At 51.8% G+C, this 22258-nt stretch overlaps 1 protein-coding gene across 2 annotated transcripts in view; it reads left to right on the top strand.

Annotated features, from left to right (window-relative positions):
* Positions 1-22258, top strand: part of IQSEC3 (IQ motif and Sec7 domain ArfGEF 3) — a 110172-nt gene that overhangs the window by 64525 nt on the left and 23389 nt on the right. For both annotated transcript variants that reach the window (XM_041735308.1, XM_041735309.1), the window contains exons 4-5: positions 3554-4701; positions 6647-6808. In XM_041735308.1, coding sequence (XP_041591242.1) covers positions 3554-4701; positions 6647-6808 — 1310 coding nt within the window. The remainder of the gene's footprint in view (positions 1-3553; positions 4702-6646; positions 6809-22258) is intronic.

Here is a 22258-nt window from a genome sequence, read left to right as displayed (position 1 = left end):
GCAGTGAACATGGCAAAGTCTGCCTTCATGGGTCCTATAGTCTAGTGGAGAACTGGATGGAACAGATTCAAGATCTTTAAAGTCAAGTTTTGGGACACCTGGGTGGCTAAAGAGTGAGTGCCTGCTTTCCCAGGATTGAGTCCCATGTTGAGCTCCCTGCATGGAGCCTGCTTCTCTCTCTGCTTCTCCCTCTGCCTCTCTCTCTCTGTGTGTGTGTGTGTATCTCTCATGAATAAATAAATAAAATCTTAAAAAAAAATAAAGTCAGGTTTTCTTCTCTGCTTGGTTGACCTGGGGACATTGGCTCACAGAAGTCTCCTAGGCTTAGCTCAGTCAGCCTTCTGCCTCTAGGTAGGACAATACGGTGCCAGGGGGATGAACATCTTTCCTATTCTGGAAACATTTCAGGCAATGGATTTTATACCTTCACTCTTTTGCCAATAGCATCTCATAACCTGAAAAGAATGCTCATGGGCCTAGTATTTCCCTTGAAGTGTGAGTAGGCCAGGTAGGAAAGAAATATGAATTTCTGCCTGGTGACAGTTTCTCCTGGTACTCAAGGAGGGTAAGAGGGAGACAGAAATTGCCAGAAGGAGGTAATTAAGTCAGCTCCCCTCACTCTGTACACTTGCCCTTGGAGGGCGCTCCAGTCTCTTCAAGGCCAATCTCCATTCCAGACCTCAGGGAGCCAGCCAGAGTTCTGCAGGGACAGTGAGCCAAGCTACAGTGGTCTCTCCCCTCTGACGTGATTTCTGCAAAAGCAGCAACGAAATGCCTCTGAGATAGAAATTTCTACGTTTCTCTGGAGATCTTGGGTACATGATAAAACCCCATTGGCAATTGTCTAATAGGTATGGTAGGCAGAAATCTGACAGCCTGAGATTCCTGACCCCAAATGCGCACATCCTATATAATCCCCTTCCCTTGAGTGCCAGGGGACTAGAAGGCATAATAGGCTATCACTCCTGTGATTACGTTACCACTCAGTTGCCCTTGAGTGAATCCAAAAGAAAATCGCCCTGGGTGGCTTGATCTAATCAGGTGAACCCTTTATAAGAAGTTGAAGCATCAGAGTCACTCTTCTGTTGGCCTCTAAGGGCTGAACTACCCCATAGCAGAGAACAGCAGGTATCTATAACTGAGGGCCTTGGCCTTAGAATCTCACCGAACTCTGCCGACAATAAGTGTGAAGGAAGACCCTGAGCTTTGTGTGAGATTGCAGTCCCAGCTGATGCCTTGACTTCTTCTAGGTGAGGTCCCACCCAGAGATGCCAGTTGAGCAGTGCCCAGACCACTGACTGACAGAGCTATAGAGAAGATAAGAGGGTGTTGTTTTAAGCTACTAAGTTTGGGATAATTTGTTATGCAGCAGTAGATAACTGATACACTTGGTATGGGTTTTTTGGTTTTTTAACTTAATTTCAATTAGCCAATGTATAGTGCATTATTAGTTTCAGGGGTAGAATTTAGTGAATCATCAGTTGCATAAAACACTCAGTGCTCATCACATCACTGCTCTCCTTAATGCCCATCACCCAGTTACCCCATCCCCCCACCCACCTACCCACTTGGTATGGTTTTTAAGAGCATCTTGAAGGTCCTATGATATGAGGACCAGAAAGCCCTTCTGCTTGAGGCCTTGTACTTCGTGACATGAACACACTTCTGAGGGGTGCCAGGCAGGAGGCCTTATTGGCCACTTAAACCTTAATAGGATTGAGTTTCCCAACTATCTTCAGAGAGCTTGTGGGAAGACAGAATAATGCCACTAGGTTTGGGGATGGGAAGGGCCCTGAATGGTGAGATGGAAGGGCTGAAGGCAACACTGAGATCATCCCATTTTACCCAGGAGTGTCCCAACTGTGTCTGTGAGATTTCCTGGGCTAGAGAGATATCTCTTCTGGTCTGGTGGGGCAGGGTGGGGGGCACCCACAGGGAGGGAAGTGAAGGGATCACTGGGGTCGTGAGAGGCAGTCCAGCTGCAGCCCTGGTGAGCCTACCTTGGGTAAATGTTAGTGGTCACTGCCATCTCAAAGAGAAAGTCTCTCTGGTCTTTTCCTAAGAGGTTTTGGTAAGGGAGAAAGAGGGAGAACATAGCCATCTGAGAGGGAGAGAAGACTGTAGCAGGAGGTGGGAGGAGGTGAGTAAGGGCTTTGGAGACACACCACCAGCCCCTCATCAGAGATTTTCCTGAGTTAGCACAGTCTACATGAGGTAGCATGCCCCCACCAGCCCAACCAAGCCCTGCCTGTTGTACAATTCCCATTGTTGTTGTTGTTGTTTTAAGATTTTATTTATTTATTCATAAGAGACACACACACACACAGAGAGGCAGAGACACAGGCAGAGGGAGAAGTAGGCTCCATGCAGGGAACCCGATGTGGGACTCGATCCCGGGACTCCAGGATCACACCCTAGGCTGAAGGCTGGCCCTAAACCACTGAGCCACCTGAGGATCCCAACAACTCCCATTGTTCAGAACAGAGGTGGTCCAAGTTATGGAGCATGTTAGCGTGGAGGGACTCCTACTCTTATTTAAATTAAAAAAATTTTTAAAAGATTTATTTATTTATTTATTTATTTATTTATTTATTTATTTATTTATGAGAAAGAGAGAGAGAGAACAAGCAGGAGTGAGGGGCAAAGGCAGAAGAAGTTAAATCCCTGCCAAGCAGGGAGCCTGACATGGGGCTCGATCCCAGGACCCCCAGGATTATGACCGTAGCCAAAGGCAGACACTCAATGGACTGAGCCCCCAGCACCCTAGGACTCCCACTCTTGAAACATCTGTCCACTCGTTCATCTGTCCTCCATCCATCTTTTTATTAAATTCATGGTCACTGAGCATCTACAACGTGCCAGCCCTTGGGTTGAGTACTGGGAACACCGAGTTGATCAAACCTCAATCTCAACCCTTATGATGATCCAGGGTCAGGAATTTCCACAACGCAGTGATGTGCATGCAGAGGAAGAAAGCAGGTGAACAGGAGTAGCAACAATTTTTTTTTTAGCATTTCTGTTTCATTTTTAATGTGTTATTTTATTTTTTAATGTGTTATTTTAAATGTACACACAAGTAGAAAGAATAGTGTAGTAAACTTCCATATAACCACCACCCAGTTCCAACAATTTTTGTTAATATTGTTTCATCTAACAGTTCCGCTTTTTTTTGGTGGAGTATTTTAATATACATTCAAGATACTGTGTATTTCACCCATAAGTACTTCCATACGGACCTCCAATATGAACGTTTTAAAATTACCACCTCAGAGCAGCAGTTGACTACCAGAGCAATACTATGTCCCCTGCCCCCCGTACATCGCCCCCCCCCCCCCCCCCCCCGGAAGCCAGTCCCTGCATCCTACACCTCTGGGAGTCTCAGCAAGGATCTGGTATCTCAGGCTGTGACATGCTGGAGTTTCAGATTTGGTCTCTCGTTCCGCCCCCCCCAACCCTCCCCACCCTTCTGGGTGTGCATCCCTGCGCCCCAGCCAAAGCTTAGCCGGCGACCCCGGGTCCTTACTGTTTCTCCTCCCCTCTGTTCTTGTGGCAGATTGAAATGCTAGAACACAAGTACGGGGGCCACCTCGTGTCCCGCCGTGCCGCTTGCACCATCCAAACCGCCTTCCGCCAGTACCAGCTCAGTAAGAACTTCGAGAAGATCCGCAACTCGCTCCTGGAGAGCCGCCTGCCGCGGCGGATCTCCCTGCGCAAAGTCCGCGCGCCCGCGGTCGAGAGCCTGGCGGCCGAGAAGGCGCTCATGGAGGGCTACGGGCTCGTGGGGCTGCCGCTCGCGCGCTCGCCCTCGCTGCCGCCCACCCTCGCGGGCACGCTCACCGAGCTGGAGGACTCCTTCACGGAGCAGGTGCAGTCCCTGGCCAAGTCCATCGACGATGCCCTCAGCACCTGGAGCCTCAAGACCATGTGCTCCCTGCAGGAGAGCGGCGCTTACCAGCTGCACCAGGCCCTGCACGCGGGTGCGGCGCCGGCCGGCCTGGAGGCCGAGATGCGGGAGCGTGACGGTGCTCGCCCCGCGCCCGGGGAGGAGGCCGCCGAGCCCCCGGGCCTGCCGCCGGGCCACAGCAGCACGCTCATGATGGCCTTCCGGGACGTCACCGTGCAGATCGCCAACCAGAACATCTCTGTGTCCTCCGCCACGGCCCTGTCGGTGGCCAACTGTCTGGGCGCGCAGGCCGCCCCGGCCCCGGCGGAGCCTGCGGCCGGCAAAGCCGAGCAAGGCGAAGCCCCGGGGCAGGAGGCCTGTGCCGAGCCCGCCAGCGCCCACCAGGGAGACGTGCCCGCCGAGAACACGTGCGCAGAGGCCGGAGCCCGCGGGAGCCCGCGCGCGCACCCACCCGCGGAAGCTGCGGTGCAGGAGGCTGCGGTGCAGGAGGCTGCCTTGACGGAGGCCGAGGCCGCCGAGGCCGAGGCCGAGGAGGAGGAGACCCGGGAGGTGGGGAAGGGGACTGAGGCCGAGGCCGGCGACAACTCGGAGCGGCTGAGCAGCAGCAGCACGTCCACCAAGTCGGCCAAGTCGGGCTCGGAAGTGTCGGCCTCGGCCTCCAAGGAGGCTCTGCAGGCCATGATCCTGAGCCTGCCCCGCTACCACTGCGAGAACCCCGCCAGTTGCAAGTCGCCCACGCTCTCCACCGACACCCTGCGCAAACGGCTCTATCGCATCGGCCTCAACCTCTTCAACATGTAAGTGAGCACTGGTTCTGGAGCACCAGAGAGTCCTGGGAAGATCTCGGGAGGCGGGGAAAGGGGGGGGGGGTGCGTGTGCTGCGTTTACAGGTGAGCAGGGTGCCAGATAATTGCCTACATCATCCCAGCGCCCTTCCAGATGGCATTTGTGCCACGCCTGCTCCTTGAGATACTGTGTAGGGCTGCACATTTTATTTTTAATTGTTACAAATTTATTTTCAGGATCGGGAACAAAACGATACATCAAGCCCATGCTTTCACCACTATTACTGCTTAAGATGAAGCTAGGGCTTGAAAAGGGGAGAGTTTAAAAGAAAATACAATATTAAGTAAGTAACAGTACAGGTTGTATGAGTATTGAGCAGAAATCATTCAGGTAGGGTGTGAAGTTAGGGAAACACCATTATCTCCAGGGGATGATGTCAAGGAATGAGAGCAAGGAGAAAATAAGGAAAGGCAAGTGAGGGCCTGGGTAGGGGAGAGAGAAGAGACCTAGCATGAGGAATACAGGTAAAAGGCAGGAGAGGGGCAGGGATAAAAGGGGAGACAAAGAAGCAGAGGTGGAGCAGGAAATGGAAGCAGAGAAACAAACAAGTGCTGTAGATCAGAGTCTGCAGCCAGAGCCCCAGCCACAACAGTCCTTGCGGTCCTTGCGCTCGAAAGTAGAGATCTGGGGGAAAGCAGTATACACATGCCCCTCCCGTGGAAATCGCAAGTGTGGGAGGCACTCATCTCCACCCTCCGTTCGCCTCTTCTTTCAGAGCTCTAAGCCAGGAGATCTAACATCTCTCCCACCCACATGTATGTTTATTTACTCACTCAACTGTTATTTATTGAGTGCCAGGTGCATTGACCACAAGATGACCCTGGTCTCAAGAAGCTTATATTCCAGGGCAAGGGTGCAGTGGGGTGGGGAATAGCTACTATTCATGGCTCACCGTACATAAAACATCTGCAAACTTCCTAATAATATCTAGAGATGGCCTTATTATGCCATTTTACAGAAAAGAAGCAGGCTCCCACAAGTAAGGTGAGTTGCACACGGTGACATAGGTGGTGAGTTGCAGGTCTGTCTCTCTCCTAGTCCACTGCACTTTCTTCTGCACCAGACTGCCACCCTGGTGAGCCCAGCTCCCATCTCCACACACCTGCAGCACCCCTTCTGCTCACTCACACTCACACAGATACCAGGATCCCTCAAGGCAGTGGTTCTCAAACTATCTGTAGCGAAGGACCAGTTAGAATTTTTACCCTGGTAAGTTGTGAGCTGATAGTTTTGTAAAATGTAATAAAAATGAATTGCTAGAAAAACAATCACATGCTTGGTTATCCTGAAAATGTCAAAATGCTATGAATGTTCTAAATGCTTATTACCCTCTATTTTTGTACATACCTTCTCCTGAACCAGGAAGACACCGTTCAGGGAACAACATGGATTTGCAGACCACACTTGTGAACACATTTGCCTAAAGACACAGCACCCACACCCACACTATGGACAGTGTAGTAGGAGAGCTCACCTCTGTCCCCCAGCCTCACCCTGCCTCCTGATTCCAGGGTGGGCACTGTGTACAGACAACAGAATACAGACAGGGAGGAAGGGCCTTCCCGGTAGGCCCCTCAGAGAAGACAGAAGGAAACCTCTCCACCTGCTCTAGAATTCGCTTGGTTTGGCCACAATCCCCTAACTTCTTCCTTCTCCATGCTATCTTCACTCCTGTGTGTGTGTGTTGGGGTTGTCGGGTGTCCAAGAGGATGAGGCTCCAGGAAGAAGCACTTGGGATCAGGAGCCCCTCTGCAGTGGAAGGAATCCTGGCATTTCAGAGGCATTCTTCCCAGAAACGTCCAGGCGCACTGTTATGGGTTTCATGGGCTGGAAGGAGTCATGGATAGCCTCAGCTCACTCTCTACTCCTTCTCCCCACCTCCACTCCCACCCTTAGCAACCCAGACAAAGGCATCCAGTTCCTGATTTCTCGAGGCTTCATCCCTGACACCCCCATTGGAGTGGCCCACTTCCTTCTCCAACGCAAGGGCCTCAGCCGTCAGATGATCGGGGAGTTTCTGGGCAACAGCAAGAAGCAATTCAACCGTGATGTGCTGGAGTGAGTGCCCCTCTCCTCTTCCCCACCCCCGTGCTCCACAGGCCCCATGGGACACAGGGGAGGGCCCTGAAGCCTTGGCCTATCATTGTGTCTTGACCAGCCTCTGTTTCCCCCTCCAAAGCCCTGCAGACATTTACCACGCGTGCTCTGGGCAGGATACCTTGGAAGGCACTGGCGGTGGTGAGGGGTGTACAGAAATGGTCAAAGGAAACAAAAAGCCCTCCCTCCTGGCTCCCCTCTGGGGCAAAAGAATGGGCCTGGAAAAGGAGAGGACTGTGGTATGCACTGAGGCCAACTTGGTGGGGCAAACAGGCCCTCAGCCCACCCTCTAGCTGCCACCTGCCCAGGACCCCCCGCACCATCCCTATGGGCTGGCTTGTCCCCACATGGGCTCAGTTTCATATTGGTGGAAGCAAACGTGAATCAGAAAAAAAGGAGTTAGACTGAGTCTTTAGAGCAATAAAATACTGTGACTCCATCAAGATAAGTCTAACACCAAGATCAACAGATGGGGGGCGGGATGAGGGGCCTGCCTTTGCTGACACTCAGCTCTTGTTCGCTCTTGAGGTGGAGCAGGTGAGAATCTGTTCACGCTCACCACCCTCCTTCGAGCTGTCAGGCCCAGGGTGGCATCCTTGGGGCTTGGAGCCACCTCTCCCCTGGCAAAGAGAGGGTGAGGCCCCATGAGGTGGGCTCAGGCCTCCTTCTGGAAGGGTCACCCTGCCATTCTCCCCATGTTCTCCTTGGGAAGGAAACAGAAGTGTCTCTCAGAGGTTCTGGGAGAAGCTCTTGGAGCAGCCAGGGCCTGCTGTGCCGGGACGGAGTGGGGTTGAGGGATGGGGGCGGTGGGCCAACGTCTGGGCAGCATGAAGTGGCACAGCCTGACTGGCAGGGTTGTCGGGGTGCCTGGGGTGGGACTTCGGACACCTGGCTTCTTTGATGTAGCCATCAGCTGCCTTGTCTCTGGACGAGCCCCTGCTCCCGGGAGCCTGCCTTTCCATGCCCTGGATTATGAGGGGTAGACCAGTAGCCCTCTGGAATCCTTGCCACATCCTAAATTCACTGGCAGCTGTCTGAGGACAGTCTGAAAAGCAGGAGCTTGGGAGCCCCTGAGGGACCTTGAAATGCCCAGATGCCTATTAGTTGACAGAACCCAGTGCCCCCCTTGGACTCTTGGCAGCTTTGGCCAATCAGACCCCACCCTCCACCCCACGACTGTGGAAGATGCTGAGTGGGATGAGGGGCCTGCCTTCGCTGGCAGAGGAAAGTGAACTGATAAATGGGCCTCCTTCCCCTGTCTTTTCTTCTCCCTCCCCCAGGCTCCCCTTTCTCCTCAGCTCATCCCTGCCCCTGCCGTGTGTAGGGTGCCCTGAGGGGATGCCCTGAGGAGACACATAGAAGGAGAGAGATCAAGTCTTCTCTGTCTTTTCCTCACCTGATTTCCCTCCATCTGGCTCATGGCTCTGGCCTTTCCATTTGCTCTTGTCCCTGTTCCACTCCTCTGTTGCAGAGAGGGGTGAGCAGGTGTGCTGTGCCGCACCCCTGGGTTCTCCCTGGCTCCCTGCGCCCCTGGGGGACCCAGCCCTGTCTCTCTGCTCTGGGGGCAGAGGTGCCTGCTTCGCTCACAGGCCCCAACTGACGTCTCTTCTGCCTTGCCTGGTCCCCTCGTGGCTTGGCCCTGAAATTCCAACCCTCCAGGCCCATGGTGACCTGGAGTGATGGGATCGCGTGGTTTTCCAAGCAGCATAACACACACTAATTGCATCCTCCCTGGGAGAGGGAGTGTGTAGGCTGGAGACAGGCCAGCGCTGCTGCCCTTGCACGGAGGGTGCCGACTGGGGTCTGGGCTGGCAGCTGAGGCAGGGATCAGGCTAGGGATGAGGTGGCAGCGTGGCGGCAACAAAGAGCTGTGCCTATGAGGGCCTGCTCTGACCCCTGGCTCTGCTCCTCACATGCTGGGAGGCCTCCCCTGGGCCTGGGCCTCGGTTTTCTCACCTGCCAGGCGAGAGGGTGGGGCTGTGTACCTGCTCCGGGGATGGAGCTGAGCCAGGCATTCAGGCATCCGTGTGAAGGGGAGATGGGGGCAGTGAGGGGCATGTGTCGCTGTGGCCTGAGGGAGCTTACAGACCCAGATGTCAATGGGACAGATGAGAGGAGGAGCATGGAAAGGGAGACAAGGGACCAAGGAACCTCCAGCAGGCCTTGTGGTGTCAGGAGAGTTGAGAGCCAAGCCGAGCCTGTTTGCCCCAGCAGGTGCCTCTGTCCCTCTGGGTTTATTCTGCAGCCATGAGTCCCCGGGCCCCAGAGGCCCTGACACACCCAGCCTCTACATGGAACAGCTCCACAGAAAGGAGCCCTCTGCACCCAAGTCTGTTTTCCTGCCTGCCTGGCTTGTCTCCTGCTGGGTGCTGGCAGGAGATGGGGCAGGCACTCACCCGGGAGCTAGATGCTGGGGTTTTTGCGAGAGGGGTTCCCTGCCACACAAGCCAGCTATCCTGCAACCTCTCAGGATCTGCTGCCTCTTCCCTACACCCATGAGAGAAAACACACAATAACAAAGTCACTGGTGCCATTTTGCCAGGCCGAAAGGCTTCATTGGGATTCTGCACAGCTTCCCTGCCCCCGCCTGGTGACATTCAGCATGTCGCGTCCGTTCTGTACAAAGCTGCTTGCTGAATAAAAGGACATAAATCACCCATCCCCTTGGAGACTGAGACAGCCCCAGCCACAGTACTCTCCAAGATGCAGCCAGGCAGGAGGGGGAGAGGGTGGAAGCCTCTAGGAGGGGACAGGGCGGGACCCCCACCACTACTTCCCAGCCTGGGGGCCTGTGGAGAAATGGAAGAGAGAGGGGCTGAGCAGAATCTACCTCAGCTGCTGGCCTGCATCTGAGCATCACAAATGCCATGGCCCTGCTTCCTGAAATCTGGACCCTGGTGCTCTCAGACGCTGACCTCTTCGTCTGCTTAGTGCCCTGTTTCCATAGAAGGTGCATTCCAAGAAGGAATGTATTTAACTAGGGTGTATCAAATAATAATAGATGGCCTCCTGAACTCAAAGGGCCCTGTCCGTTCCACTGTTTTCTTGGGAAAGGTTTGGTTTTTTAAAGGAGAAACCAGCCTGCTTCCTTACTTGTCCAATGGGGACAGTAGTACCCACCTCATACAAATTACAATTTTAAAATGCACGTCAAGTGCTTACATCAGTGACTGATACTTTAGTAAGTTCTTTACAAATATTAGCTATTTCTGCTATTATCTTTCACATTTGAAAGCACAGGACAGTAGATGCCTCCCCACCTCGGCCCCAGCCCTGGCAGGGGATCCCTCAGGCGCCTCAGCTCTGGTCTGAGATCAGGTTCACTCCCCAGACAATAAGAACATGCTAGAACTTGCTGGGGAGGGGAGGGGAGCTCATTTGGGGACCATCCTACACCCTGAGGAGGTCCTCTGTGGTGCTGAGGAGAGAAGGGCCCTGGTGGCCTGGCAGGAGGAGCCAGCCACCAGCTGCGGTTAGGAGGCTCTGGCGCTGGAAGCTTCTCCCTCTTTCACATAGCCGGGAAATTTGGCTTTGCTCTATTTCCCTTCTGAAATGTTGGCTTCAGCAGCCTGGAAGGCCAGAGGATGGGGGAACATTCCATGAGGGCTGTGGGCAGGCTCATTTCTGGCCTGGGTGATCTTTTCTGATGTGAATCACATAGACAGGGAGGCCATCGGTGTCTGTCATTTCCGTGGAAGGGCGCGAAGGGCAGCTTTTGGGTTGAGTTGCCAGAAGAGTTTCCTGGGTGTTCCTTCTCTCACTGTGTCAACTCCGTTTTTTGTTCAATATTAAGAGTTTGACATTTTAGTCAGATTGCATTATTTCATTTCCTTAGAAATATGTTGGCCAGAGTGTAACAGATTTGTTCTTCTTAGGGGACATTCAGAAATGAAGACAGATTGCCTGTCCAACTCAACAGGCTGGGAGGCGCTAGTCTTTCATGGCTTGGAAGAAATTATTTGAGAATATCCTGCCCTTTGTGCCATGTGTAACCTTAGAAATGTTACTGTATTTCTGGGGAATTCCACCAGGAGGGAGAGAGCAGTCTGGGGCCCACGCAGACCCTTATAGGTCTGGAGGAGGATGGAAAGAGGCCTGGGCAGGCAGGCTTATTTCCCACTTAAATAGGCTTATTTCCACTGCTTTGAAAATTTGACACTGCCATCACCCTACAGGATAGAAGGAGGGGGTCTCTCTTTTTTTTTTTAGAACTTATTTTTTTTTTATTTATTTATAATAGTCACAGAGAGAGAGAGAGAGAGAGAGAGAGAGAGGCAGAGACATAGGCAGAGGGAGAAGCAGGCTCCATGCACCGGGAGCCTGACGTGGGATTCGATCCCGGGTCTCCAGGATCGCGCCCTGGGCCAAAGGCAGGCGCCAAACCGCTGCGCCACCCAGGGATCCCTCTTTTTTTTTTTTTAAATTAAAGTTTATTTTATTTCAATTAATTAACATATAGTATATTATTAGTTTCAGAGGTAGAGTCAGTGATTCATCAGTTGCCTTTTTAACACCCAGTGCTCATCACATCACGTGCCCTCCTTAATGCCCATCACCCAGTTATCCCATCCCCCACACACACACCCTGCCCTCCTCAACCCTGTTTGTTTCCTATGATTAAGAGTCTCTTATGGTTTGTCTCCCTTCTAATTTCATCTTGTTTTATTTTTCCTTCCCTTCCCCTATGCTCCTCTGTTTTGTTTTGTTTTTATTTTTTTAAGAATTTTTAAGAAGATTTTATTTATTTATTCATGAGAGACACAGAGAGAGAGAGAGGCAGAGACATAGGCAGAGGGAGAAGCAGGCTCCATGCAGGGAGCCTGATGAGGGACTCGATCCTGGGTCCCCGGGGTCACACCCTGGGCCCAAGGGGGGTGCTCAACCTCTGAGCCACCCAGGTGTCCCTGCTCCTCTGTTTTGTTTCTTAAATTTTACATATGAGTGAGATCATATGATAATTGTCTTTCTCTGATTGACTTATTTTGCTTAGCATAATACTGTCTAGTTCCATCTTTGTCATTGCAAATGGCAAGATTTCATGTTTTTGATGGTTGAGTCATATTCCATTATTATATATATATACATATACACACACTATATATATATATACACACACTTCATCTTCTTTATCCATTCTTCTGTTAACGGCATCGGGGCTCTTTCCATAGTTTGGCTATTGTGGACATTGCTGCTATAAATATTAGGGTGTAGATGCCCCTTCAGATCGAGTGTAGTGATCCGAAGTGTATCTTTGGAGTAAATACCTAGTAGTACAATCGTGCTCCTTTCTCTGCATCCTTGTCAATATCTGTCATTTCCTGACTTGTTAATTTTAGCCATTCTGACTGGTATGAGGTGGTATCTCATTGTGGTTTTTATTTGTATTTCCCTGGTGCCCAGTGATGTTGAGCATTTTTTCATGTGTCTGTTGGCCATTTGTATGTCTTCTTTGGAGAAATGTCTACTCATGTCTTCTTCCCATTCCTTGACTGGGAAGTGCTTTATAGATTTTGGATACTAGCCCTTTGTCTGGTATGTCATTTGTAAATATCCTCTCCCATTCTGTAGGTTGTCTTTTGGTTTTATCAACTGTTTCTTTTACTGTGTAAAAGCTTTTTATCTTGATGAAGTCCCAATAGTTCATTTTTGCCTTTGTTTCCCTTGCCTTTGGAGATGTGTCTAGCAAGAAGTTGCTGCAGCCCAGGTTACAGAGGTTGCTGCTCGTGTTCTCCTCTAGGATTTTGATGGATTCCTGTCTCACCTTTAGGTCTTTCATCCATTTTGAGTCTATTTTTGTGTATGGTGCAAGAAAATGGTCCAGTTTCATTATTCTGCATGTGACTGTCCAATTTTCCCAACAGTGTTTGTTGAATTGGATATTCTTTTCTGCTTTGTCAAAGATTAGTTGGCCATAGAGTTGAGGGTCCATTTCTGGGTTCTTTCTTCTGTTCCAATGATCTATGTGTCTGTATTTGTGCCAGTACAGTACTGTCTCGATGATCACAGCTTTGTAATAGAGCTTGAAATCTGTCATTGTGATACCTTCAGCTTTGGTTTTCTTTTTCAAGGTCCCTTTGGCTATTCAGAGTTTTCTCTGGCTCCATACAAATTTTAGGATTATTTGTTCCAGCTCTGGGAATGGGGGGTCTCTTCTAAACGTGAAATTTTTCAGTTTATGGCCTTGACCCCTTGCCTCTCCAGTGCCCTTTCCCCTGACCACCCCCTCACCATCACACATGTACACACACACCAACAGACAAGAGATTTTCCTTAACAATAAAGAGTCATGAATGTTTCAGACCCACTTACTCCTATGTGTGGAAATCCTTGGACCCTAAGTGTGGGGTGAACAAGTCCAGAGTTGAGTCTCTCTTTGGCTTGGTCATATTAGCATATAAATTGGGCTTTCACACAAAGACCTACTACCCTGCCTTTTCTGATAACTCAGGCCCTAGGTCTGGGGGGCTCTCTCAATCCCTATGTGATACTCAGGTGTGGCTTCAACTGGCCACTCTTTGAAGTGGGATTTCTAAGGAGTAGGATTCTAGGGAAGGGGCTTCCTGGGAGTTACACTCCTCTGGGGTTTGTAGGAGGGCCAGCTGTGAGTGAGCAGGCTGTGAGACATAACAGTGACAGCTCACATATATCAAGCATTCGCTGTGTGCCAGCAGGCACTGTGCCAAGACCCATACATGCATAATCTCATTCCATCTTCACAACAGCTCTATGAGGTGAGTGCTATCAATCTGTGCCACATGAAGGAACTGAGGAACAGAGAGTTTAGGTAGCTTACACACAGTCACAGAGCTAACCAATGGCTGAGATCTGAAGGCAGGCAGAATGGTTCTACAACCTGAGCCCATAACCCGATGCCATCCCACCTCTGTACCTCATCTCAAGGCAAGTGTGGTCCAGATGCCTTGTAACTATAGTCAGAGCCCAGTTGTGAAATGTGGTGCTGGAAGACCCCTTACATGGTCTGCTTGTCCACCCCTCTCATTTCACCCAGGCAGAATGTGAGGACCAGAGAGAAGAAATGACGAGTCCCCTGGCCTGTGGCAAATTGAATGAAATCAGGTACTATTCTACCCTTTGATTCCCCTTTGTTTGCTCTGCTTATCTGAGAAGAAAGCAGAACTGCGAAATGGAATCACAAATCTCAAGAGGTCTGAGCTGGATCCAGTTTCCTTTCTTCCTAATAGACGGATATTCTAAAGAGTCAGTGGATGAAGGTCTAGAGCTGTAATTTCAGGCAGAGTTCACTGTCGATGAAGGAAGGGCTGTTAATACCTATACTAGGAGGAACTTCAAATTCACTCACTCACTTGGTATGTCAACTTAGATTTGGTCTCCAGGTACACAGTGAAAACTATCACCTATGAAGCTCTGTTATATGGCTGGCATTTTCCATACATTGTCTCTTTTAAAACTCAGAGCCACCTGCCCACTAGATGGTACAGGTGTCAGGTCTATACTACAGGTAGAAAAACTGAGGCATGGAGAGTCTGGGTGACCTGAACTGAAAAGCTCAGTGATGGAAACAAGATTCAACCCTGAGGGTGTCTGACACCGAAGGCCTGACTTCTCATTCTGCTGACTCTTAATTCTGTAGAGCAGTGGTTCTCAAAGTGTGGTCCCCAGGATGGTAGCAGCAGCGTCACCTGGAAAGCTGTTAGTGATACCAATTCTCAGGCTCCACCTCAGACCCACTGATTCCGAACTCTGGGGGCATTGGTGGGTTAACAAGCCTGCCGGTTGGTTCGGTTCTCAAGCTCGAGGACTCCTGGCAAGCAGCGATGCTGCCAGACCCAGCAGAGGGAGAATCACCCCAGGCATCCGCAATAACTTCAGATTCATTCTTTGGGTAGTTTAAACTTAGTTCTTTTGGTTCCTGGGTCCTCAAGGTGTGACCGGCAGCCATCCCTTCTGAGGCCTCCCAGGCGAGATTATCTTTGTCCTCATGTCGTCACCAGGAACACTGGCAGGTCCTCTTGCGTCAGCTTCCCTCTGCTCTATTTTCTGAGCCACACTGCACTTTTCCAAAAAGCCTTGACCTTTGTTGGGCATGTTATGAGTTCTGCCTAACAAAAATAACTCTCTGGCGGATGGGGATATTTTTAATTGAATTGTATGAGCCAAGAATTGCAGAAATAAAACCAAGGTTCCTACATCCCGTGGCAGTGGGCGGTTTCATTTTCCAGCCTAATCCTGGAGCCTGGGCTTGGTCCCTGCCTGGAGCGCCAGTGCCCCCTCTGCTGTCTGCAGTGCTCCCTCACACCTCCTCTGAGCCTCAGCCTGTGCCTCACCTTCCAGATCTTTGCTGTCTCTTCTGGCCAATTAAAAATCACTGCTGCTATCATTACCTATTTTCAGTTCCAAGCCAGTTCCTTTGTCTGACAGACACTGTCTTGCTATCATGTAAAAAAAAAAAAAAAAAAAAAAGTTGAGATATCGAAATTCATTTTGATTACAGTCGTGTGACGCTTCATTTCCCTGCAACACAAACTGATTCCATGCACAGATCGGTATTAAGAAACAATTTCATGCAAGGTTGTACCTGTTTATACAGATACAGGGAACATCTGTGCTTATGCTTCCCCAGCCCCTGTAAAGTACTTGCCACAGGAAAGAGGGGGGGACGCCCTAGCAGAAGCTACCGTGCTTGTGATTCACTCGCTCCCTGATCAGCATCAGCGACACCTCCCTGGGCAGGTGCAGACATGCTCGGCTGGAAGCAGTTTAATGGGCACCAGCTTGCCCAGGTTCTTATCACTCGCTTGCATGCGCCACTGAAGGAAGTGGGAAGCGTGTATATGCCACACTGCCTCACTGCCTCTGGTTTGGCTTCCAGGGAGCTGTTTCCTGGGCAGCTCTGTCCAGTCTCAGGGGCAGCTCCAGATGATCTTGGCAGAGCAGGCCCAGCAACCCATGGGCTCCATCCCTAGCTGAGCCCGTGCTCAGGGTCCCATTCACTCACCCAACTGGTCTCTCACTCAGACATTCATTCATCCCAGAAACAGTTATTGGATTCACACGCCAGGCATGCAGAGAGTAACAGAACTGCCTCTGCCGGAAGGATCGCAGAGCTGGGTGGGAGGACAGGCAGGTAAATGCTATGATACAAGGGACAACGGCAGTGGTAGGCAGAGGTGTGTCCAGGAGACTGCGGCGGTCCAGGAGAGATGGATAGCTCACCAGGGACCTTGAGGTTGGGGTTGGGCAGTGGGAAGAAACAACAGCATGTGCAAAAGCATCAGGCTTGAGAGCCAGGCTGCAGGAGGGGAGCCAGTATGGGGAAGAGGCAGGAGAAGCTGAGCCACTCGCAGGGCCTTGCTTGCTTGGCCCAGAAACTTGGGCTTTGGGCTAGGGATGTGGGAAGCCCTGGAAAAAATATAAGCAGAAGAGTGAATGACAGGACCAAATAGGTATCCTAGAAGGATTGTTCTGGAACATGACTTGGAGGCAGGCAGTCAAGTAGAAGGCCATTGCAGTCACAGTCCTGACAAGAAATGTGAGAAATGGTAAGACCCTGAGTCTGGCCAGTGACCAAGGAACGGAGAGGTAGGCAGGGCCCAGAGGCATGGCTAGCCAGACCACTGAAGTGAGGGGGGGCGGGCGGGGGTGGTTTGCAGATCCCAGGAAACATCCTCCAGAGCTGCTGAGAATTCAGAACACTCAGTCTTTGCATATGAATATGTTTGTGCTTCAAGCTCTCTAGAGTAATTTGTGAAATTATACCAAATAAACATGCGTATATTTTCAGTTTGGGAGGGGAGTGCCAGGGTCGAGGACATTTCTTCTGAAGAATCCCTCAAACCAGATATTGCCAAATATTTACTGAGAACAGTTGAAATATTAAATACCAGCTGAAACATGAAATGTGTGCAGGCTGACTTCCCTGCAAGAGATATGCAGTGTGCTGTGAGTGTGCCCTGGTCAGCTCTGCCTGCCATTCAGACCAGAGCACCTGGAGGAATTCAACAGCCAGAACTCAAAGGTGTGTTGGTCAGCTTCCAGTCAAATGCAGAGTTGATGGTTTACCTGCACCTTCTGGACTGAGCACATTGTCTTTTATAAGCAATATAGATTAACCAAGAAGAAACTCAACTCATTAGTGATGAATAATAAAATTAAAATTGTGAATTCATCACAAGAGATAAACACTTCAGAGCAGTCACGGAGGGGCATTCAGAGCATGGCAATGGGTAAGGCCACCTAGACAGAGGTTGTTAGGAGGAGGGAATGTAGCCTAGTGGCCAGCCCTAAGTTGGAGGCTCAGGGGAAGTGGGGGTTCTGGGAAGGAGGGGCACCCTCAGAGGATCAAAGAGCAAACCCAGAAGAGGGTGGTGTGAGGAAAGCAGGAAAGAGAAGAGTTTTGAGAAGGGAATGATTAGCCATGTTAGTGCTGCCAAGAGGCTGGTGGGATAATAAGTTGGTGCCATTGGACTTGGCAATGGGGCAGCCAGAGTGACCTTGGCAAGAGAAGTTTTAGTGGAATGCTGGGAGTAGATGCTTGGCTGGAGCGGGTTGAAAGGTGGGTGAGATTGAGGAGGTGGAGACAGCATGAATAGGGACACCTTCTAGAATTTTGGCTCTAAAGAAGAGTATAGAAAAGGGATAGTGACTAGAGGCAGAAAAGGTCAAGGCAGGGTCATGATTTGTGAAATAGGAGATAAGACGCTGGGTGCTAAGGAGGATGATTTACTCCACTCTACTAAGATGCTAAATTCCTGGTAGAACAGGAAGGAACATCTCAGAGTGTGTCCCAACCTGTGGTCTCAATCTCTCCTGCAGCATATGTGTCTACCCCATCATGGCGTCTACTAAAAAATCAGCACCATTGGGCCTCAGGTGCTCAAACCAGAGCTCTGAGACTCACCGTTGACTCCTTTTTTGCTCACCTCCCACCTTCCCTCCATCACACACTGCCATCAGTTCTTCCTCTAGGATGCATCTCAGATTGTCCATTCACTTGGTCTCCTCCTTGCCCAGGCTTCATCAGCCCTAACTTGGTCCTCAGCAGCAGCATTCTCATAGGGCCCCGCTTCGTTCTTGTTCCCCGCTCTCCCTGTTCCACTCATTCTACCACAAAAAACAGAGAAATCTTCGTAAAACCAGCTGGCTCATATTGCTCCTCTGATCATGTCCTTCTGTATTCTCTTGCTACATGAAGGAGAAACTTCGAAAACCTCTGGTGACTCACAGAGCTTGGGCTGGTCAAGCCCCTGTCCTCTTCCCAACCCCACAACCTGCCATTCACCATTCTCCCCCTTCCTCTCTACATTACAGCCTCATTGACCCTTTCTAGATCCTTGGGTGTTCTTTACTACCACAGGGCCTTGGCATATGCTTTCTCTCCACTGCCTGAAAGCTCTCCCCCATCCCTCCCCTTACCTTGGTCAGCTCCCACTCATCTTTCAGGTCTCAGTTCACTGTCGTGTCCCCAAAGGGGCCTTTCCAAACATCCCAGGATGAAATATATCCTTTGTCCTCTCATGGAAGCCTGTCCTTTGCCTAAAAGGATTCGAAACAATTACAATGAAATCATTATTTTTTTGACTTGGGGTATAATGTTTGTCTCTCACCGAGACAGAGTCTGTGTTTGTGTTGTTTGCCACTTATACCAGGTCCTAAGCACAACGTTTTGCACATAGGAGGCAGCCAATGCATGTTTGTTGAAGAAAGGAAGGAAGGAAGGAGGGAAAGAAGGAAAGAAGGTGGTAAGGAAGGGTGGAAGGAAGGAAGGAATGAACAAACAAAAGAAATGTCACTACCAGAGGTCAGAGAAAGCACCAGAGAAGAGAAGGTGGGAGGCAGGTGGGGCACTGGTCCCTGCTGTGGGGTCTGTGTGCCCAGGCCAACTCTGGAACTGAGGGATGGCCACACAGTTTCTGTGCTGACTGCCGATGGTGGAGTGGCTCCTGGCACATGACTGACTGTGCCCAGTTTTTCCCCACCACAGCCCCCCAAGGACATCTGGGTAAGACAGCAGCCCCCAGGGAGAGACACATTAGCACAGTCCACAGAGAAGGGAAGGAGACAGGCTGGCCTGGCCCAGGAGATGCCAGCAGGGAATGTGATGTGTGCAGTGTCCCCCCAGGACCAGCTCTTTTATGAGCTTATTTCTTCCTACGTAATTAAAAAAATAACAGGATGATGGTTACTATCGCACAGGATAGAGAAAGAAAATGAAGTCAAGGTGCACTTAGGGAAGCTCTAAGAACAGTGCTTAGTAAATGCGAGGGTAGAAGGTGCCTCCTGCTCTGGTGCTGGACCCCTGTTGAAGTGGAGGGGGGAGGAGGTGTGAGGGTAGGCTGAGCTGGTACTTCGGGAGAGAAAAAAGCATCGTGCTGAGTGGAGGGGCAAGGATTTGGGTGATTGCAGGATGGCCAAGGCCCCTGAGGTGAGGGTCGCTGGGGCAGGCTTGTCAGCAGAGAGGGCACAGCCTCAACCTGGCCAGCTGCCCCAGGGGGGCACATGGTGCTTCACCGGAGGAGGGAGAGAAGCGGCCAGCTGTATTCCAAAGCCAGCCAGGAAGGATGTTGTGTGATCTCCTGCTGTCTGGGAGCCCTCTGCTGACTGTGCGCCCTCTCTACTTCTGGTCCTTCTCAGAGAGTGGGGGCAGTCCTGAGACGTCACCTGGTCCAGACCCCAAATATCCAGAGAGGAAGGCATTTGTCTTCTTAGGGTCAGTCGTGCCCCACCACCATTCAACACAGCTTCCTCCCTTCCATCTGGGGTTTTGCAGAACACATTGAGATTTTTGTCCCCCTGGGATCTGAGAGCCCAAGGACACCATCAGCCCGTTGAACATTGAAGCCCTGTGGTGGCCTCAACAGGGAGTGAGGCGGGAAGTCAGCTCACACTTGCAGGCATGTGTGCAGAGGGGGCACACATCCGTCTCTACCTCCCATCCCTCTCTCACCACTCGCACTGCCAAAGCAGCCCCTGAGAGCCTGAAGGGGGACATGCTTGCTCCCCAGAGCTGCTGGCCTGGTGGCTCGTGACTTGCTGGACTCACTTGTTTTTGAAAGCCTCCACATGGGCTGGATCCCCCTCCAGCCCTTGCATCAGCTCAGTGATTGGTTTTCAGCTTTTAAGAATCGGGCCTGGAAAGCCAGCGAAGAATGCTGATTGCCAGGGTCTGCCTCCACATAGTTCAGTCAGTAGATCTGGGTTGGGACTCAGGGATCTGTGTTTTACCAAGCCACCTCACAGCTCTAACAAGGGGCTCTTGAGGATGTGGGGTGTAGAATCCCCACCCCACAGCGACCTCCCACAAAGTTGTCCCCCCCGCCCCCATGGCCCGTGGCCGACTTACTCAGCACTCCCCAGTCTGCGGGCTGGCATTTCCACATGGCTGAGTCTCAGGCTCTGGGCTCATTACTGGAGCTTTCCGCCGCAGCCCCGAGCGGGCCAGTGAGCAGGCTGTGGGTCACCTGAGTGAAGGCCTGGAAACTAGGCCATCGTGCTTGGAGGAGCAGATCCCACTTTCTCCCAGCTGCTCCACTGCCTCCTTCAGTGGCCCTCCCCCCACCATGGCACCCTGGGGCCTCGGGGCAGAGGGCACAGTACAGAGGCTCTGGGAGCGACATTGACAGGCCAGGTAGGGGTGGGGTGGACAAACTGATGGAGCGAGTCCTGGACAGCAGGTGGACGCCAGGCGGGGGCACCAGGAGCCAGCCTGAGGTCCTCCAGGTCGGGCCAGCCCTGGGGCCCACTGCTGTCCCCCACGGCCTTGGCACGTCAGGTGGGGGGTGGGATGAGCAGGTGCAGTCCTTCTGCTCCACGCCCAGCCTGTCCCGGTCCAGTCTGTGGTGTTTTCCTCCACCTCCATGTCCTATGCTTTTCCACCTCTCTCTCCTCTCCTCTGTCTGTCTCCCTGTGTCTTTCTTTCTGACTCTCCCTTCATCTCTATTTGTCTCTTGTTCTCAGTCTCCAACTCTCCTGTTTTGTTGGTCTTTCTTCCCCTCTTTGTCTCCTTGCCTCTCTTGCCTTCTCCTTCTCTCTTTCTCACCTGACTCCATATCATCTGTGTCTCTTGCTGTTTCCGTGTCTGTCCCCTCCTTGTCCTTGCCTCCCTGGCTCTAGCTCCCTGTCCCTTTGCTGCAAGACCGCACAGGTTCACTTCCTCCAACTGGCCTCGCTGTCTGGGTCAATCATGCAGGATTCATAACTCCTGATGGGGATGAACCAGGGGACACGTGGATGTGAGCCTGATGCTGCTCTCAGGGCTCACCTGCCAGCTGGGGAGGGCCTAGGGAAGAGATGACAAGAGCTGCTGAGAAATCAGATCCGGAGGCTGCTACCACCAATTGCCTTCTCAAACGCCAGACATTGACATTGCCAGTTGTCACAGTTAGGCCACATTCTCGCCTCGACCCCCCCCCCCCCCCCAGCACCACTCTCTTACTCGCTATCCAGGCAGACAAGCCTGAGAGAAGGCTGCATTTGACAAAGCCGAGGATGGGCTCCCAGCCCAAAGATGGCCATCTCTCTGTCCTTGGGAGCTGAGGGGGCTCCAAGTCTCCCCTTCTTAGAAGTTTCAGTGTTGCCCTCTCCTCCCTGTTCCCCGTGAAAGGAGTGGGGGAGGGAGAGCCCATGGGCCACCAGGCCCCTGACCACTGCTGTGTGGGTGTCTCCTCTTGCCTTCTCCTAAAAATTGACACCAGAGTCAGGGTTGGGTCTGGACCTCTGAGTCTCCTAGATGGTGAGCACTGCACGGAGCCAGCATCGTGTAGGAAGTGGGCCCTGTTCAGGGCTTGTCCCTCTGCTTACGTGGTCCCTGGGTGAGTGTTCCCTGAGTCCCCCAGTGGGCTGGGCACTGAGCCATATGCTGGGCTTAGGCCTGGAGTTCGCCTCACCTTTGTGGGCAGGGAGGCAGGCAGTGACCAGGCCTCTGCTGCCTGGGGTGGTGCCCCTGTGGTGGCCTCAGCCGGGGCTGTAAAGCAGAGGAGCTGCTCACCTCAGCGGGCACTGTGAGGCTGGGTAGAAAACAACCAGGAGAGGGACACCTGGGTGGCTCAGCGGTTGAGCGTCTGCCTTCAGCTCAGGGCCTGATCCTGGGGTCCCGGGACCAAGTCCCACACTGGGCTCCCTGAGGGGAGCCTGCTTCTCCCTCTGCCTGTGTCTCTGCCTCTCTCTCTCTGCGTCTCTCAATAAATAAATAAAAGTTAAAAAAAAAAAAAAAAAGCAACCAGGAGAGAGAGGACTGGACTACAGCAGAAAGGGAAGAAATCAACCCCGAGTTGGCACGTGTGAGCTCCTGCAGTTCTCAGGCATGTCAGGTCTGCTGCTCCACCAGGCCTGGGTTCCTGTCCACTGCTCACAGCCCGAGGAACAGGGCATCCCAGGAGAGGGTAAGGCAGTGTGATCCCATGGAAAGGAGGGGCCCCAGGAGCAGGCCAGGCC

The sequence above is a fragment of the Vulpes lagopus genome, chromosome 21 (assembly GCF_018345385.1).
Source record: "Vulpes lagopus strain Blue_001 chromosome 21, ASM1834538v1, whole genome shotgun sequence".
Lineage (NCBI taxonomy): Eukaryota > Metazoa > Chordata > Mammalia > Carnivora > Canidae > Vulpes > Vulpes lagopus.
The sequence above is the reverse complement of the archived record's forward strand: the minus strand, read 5'-3'. Positions and strand labels throughout refer to the sequence as shown.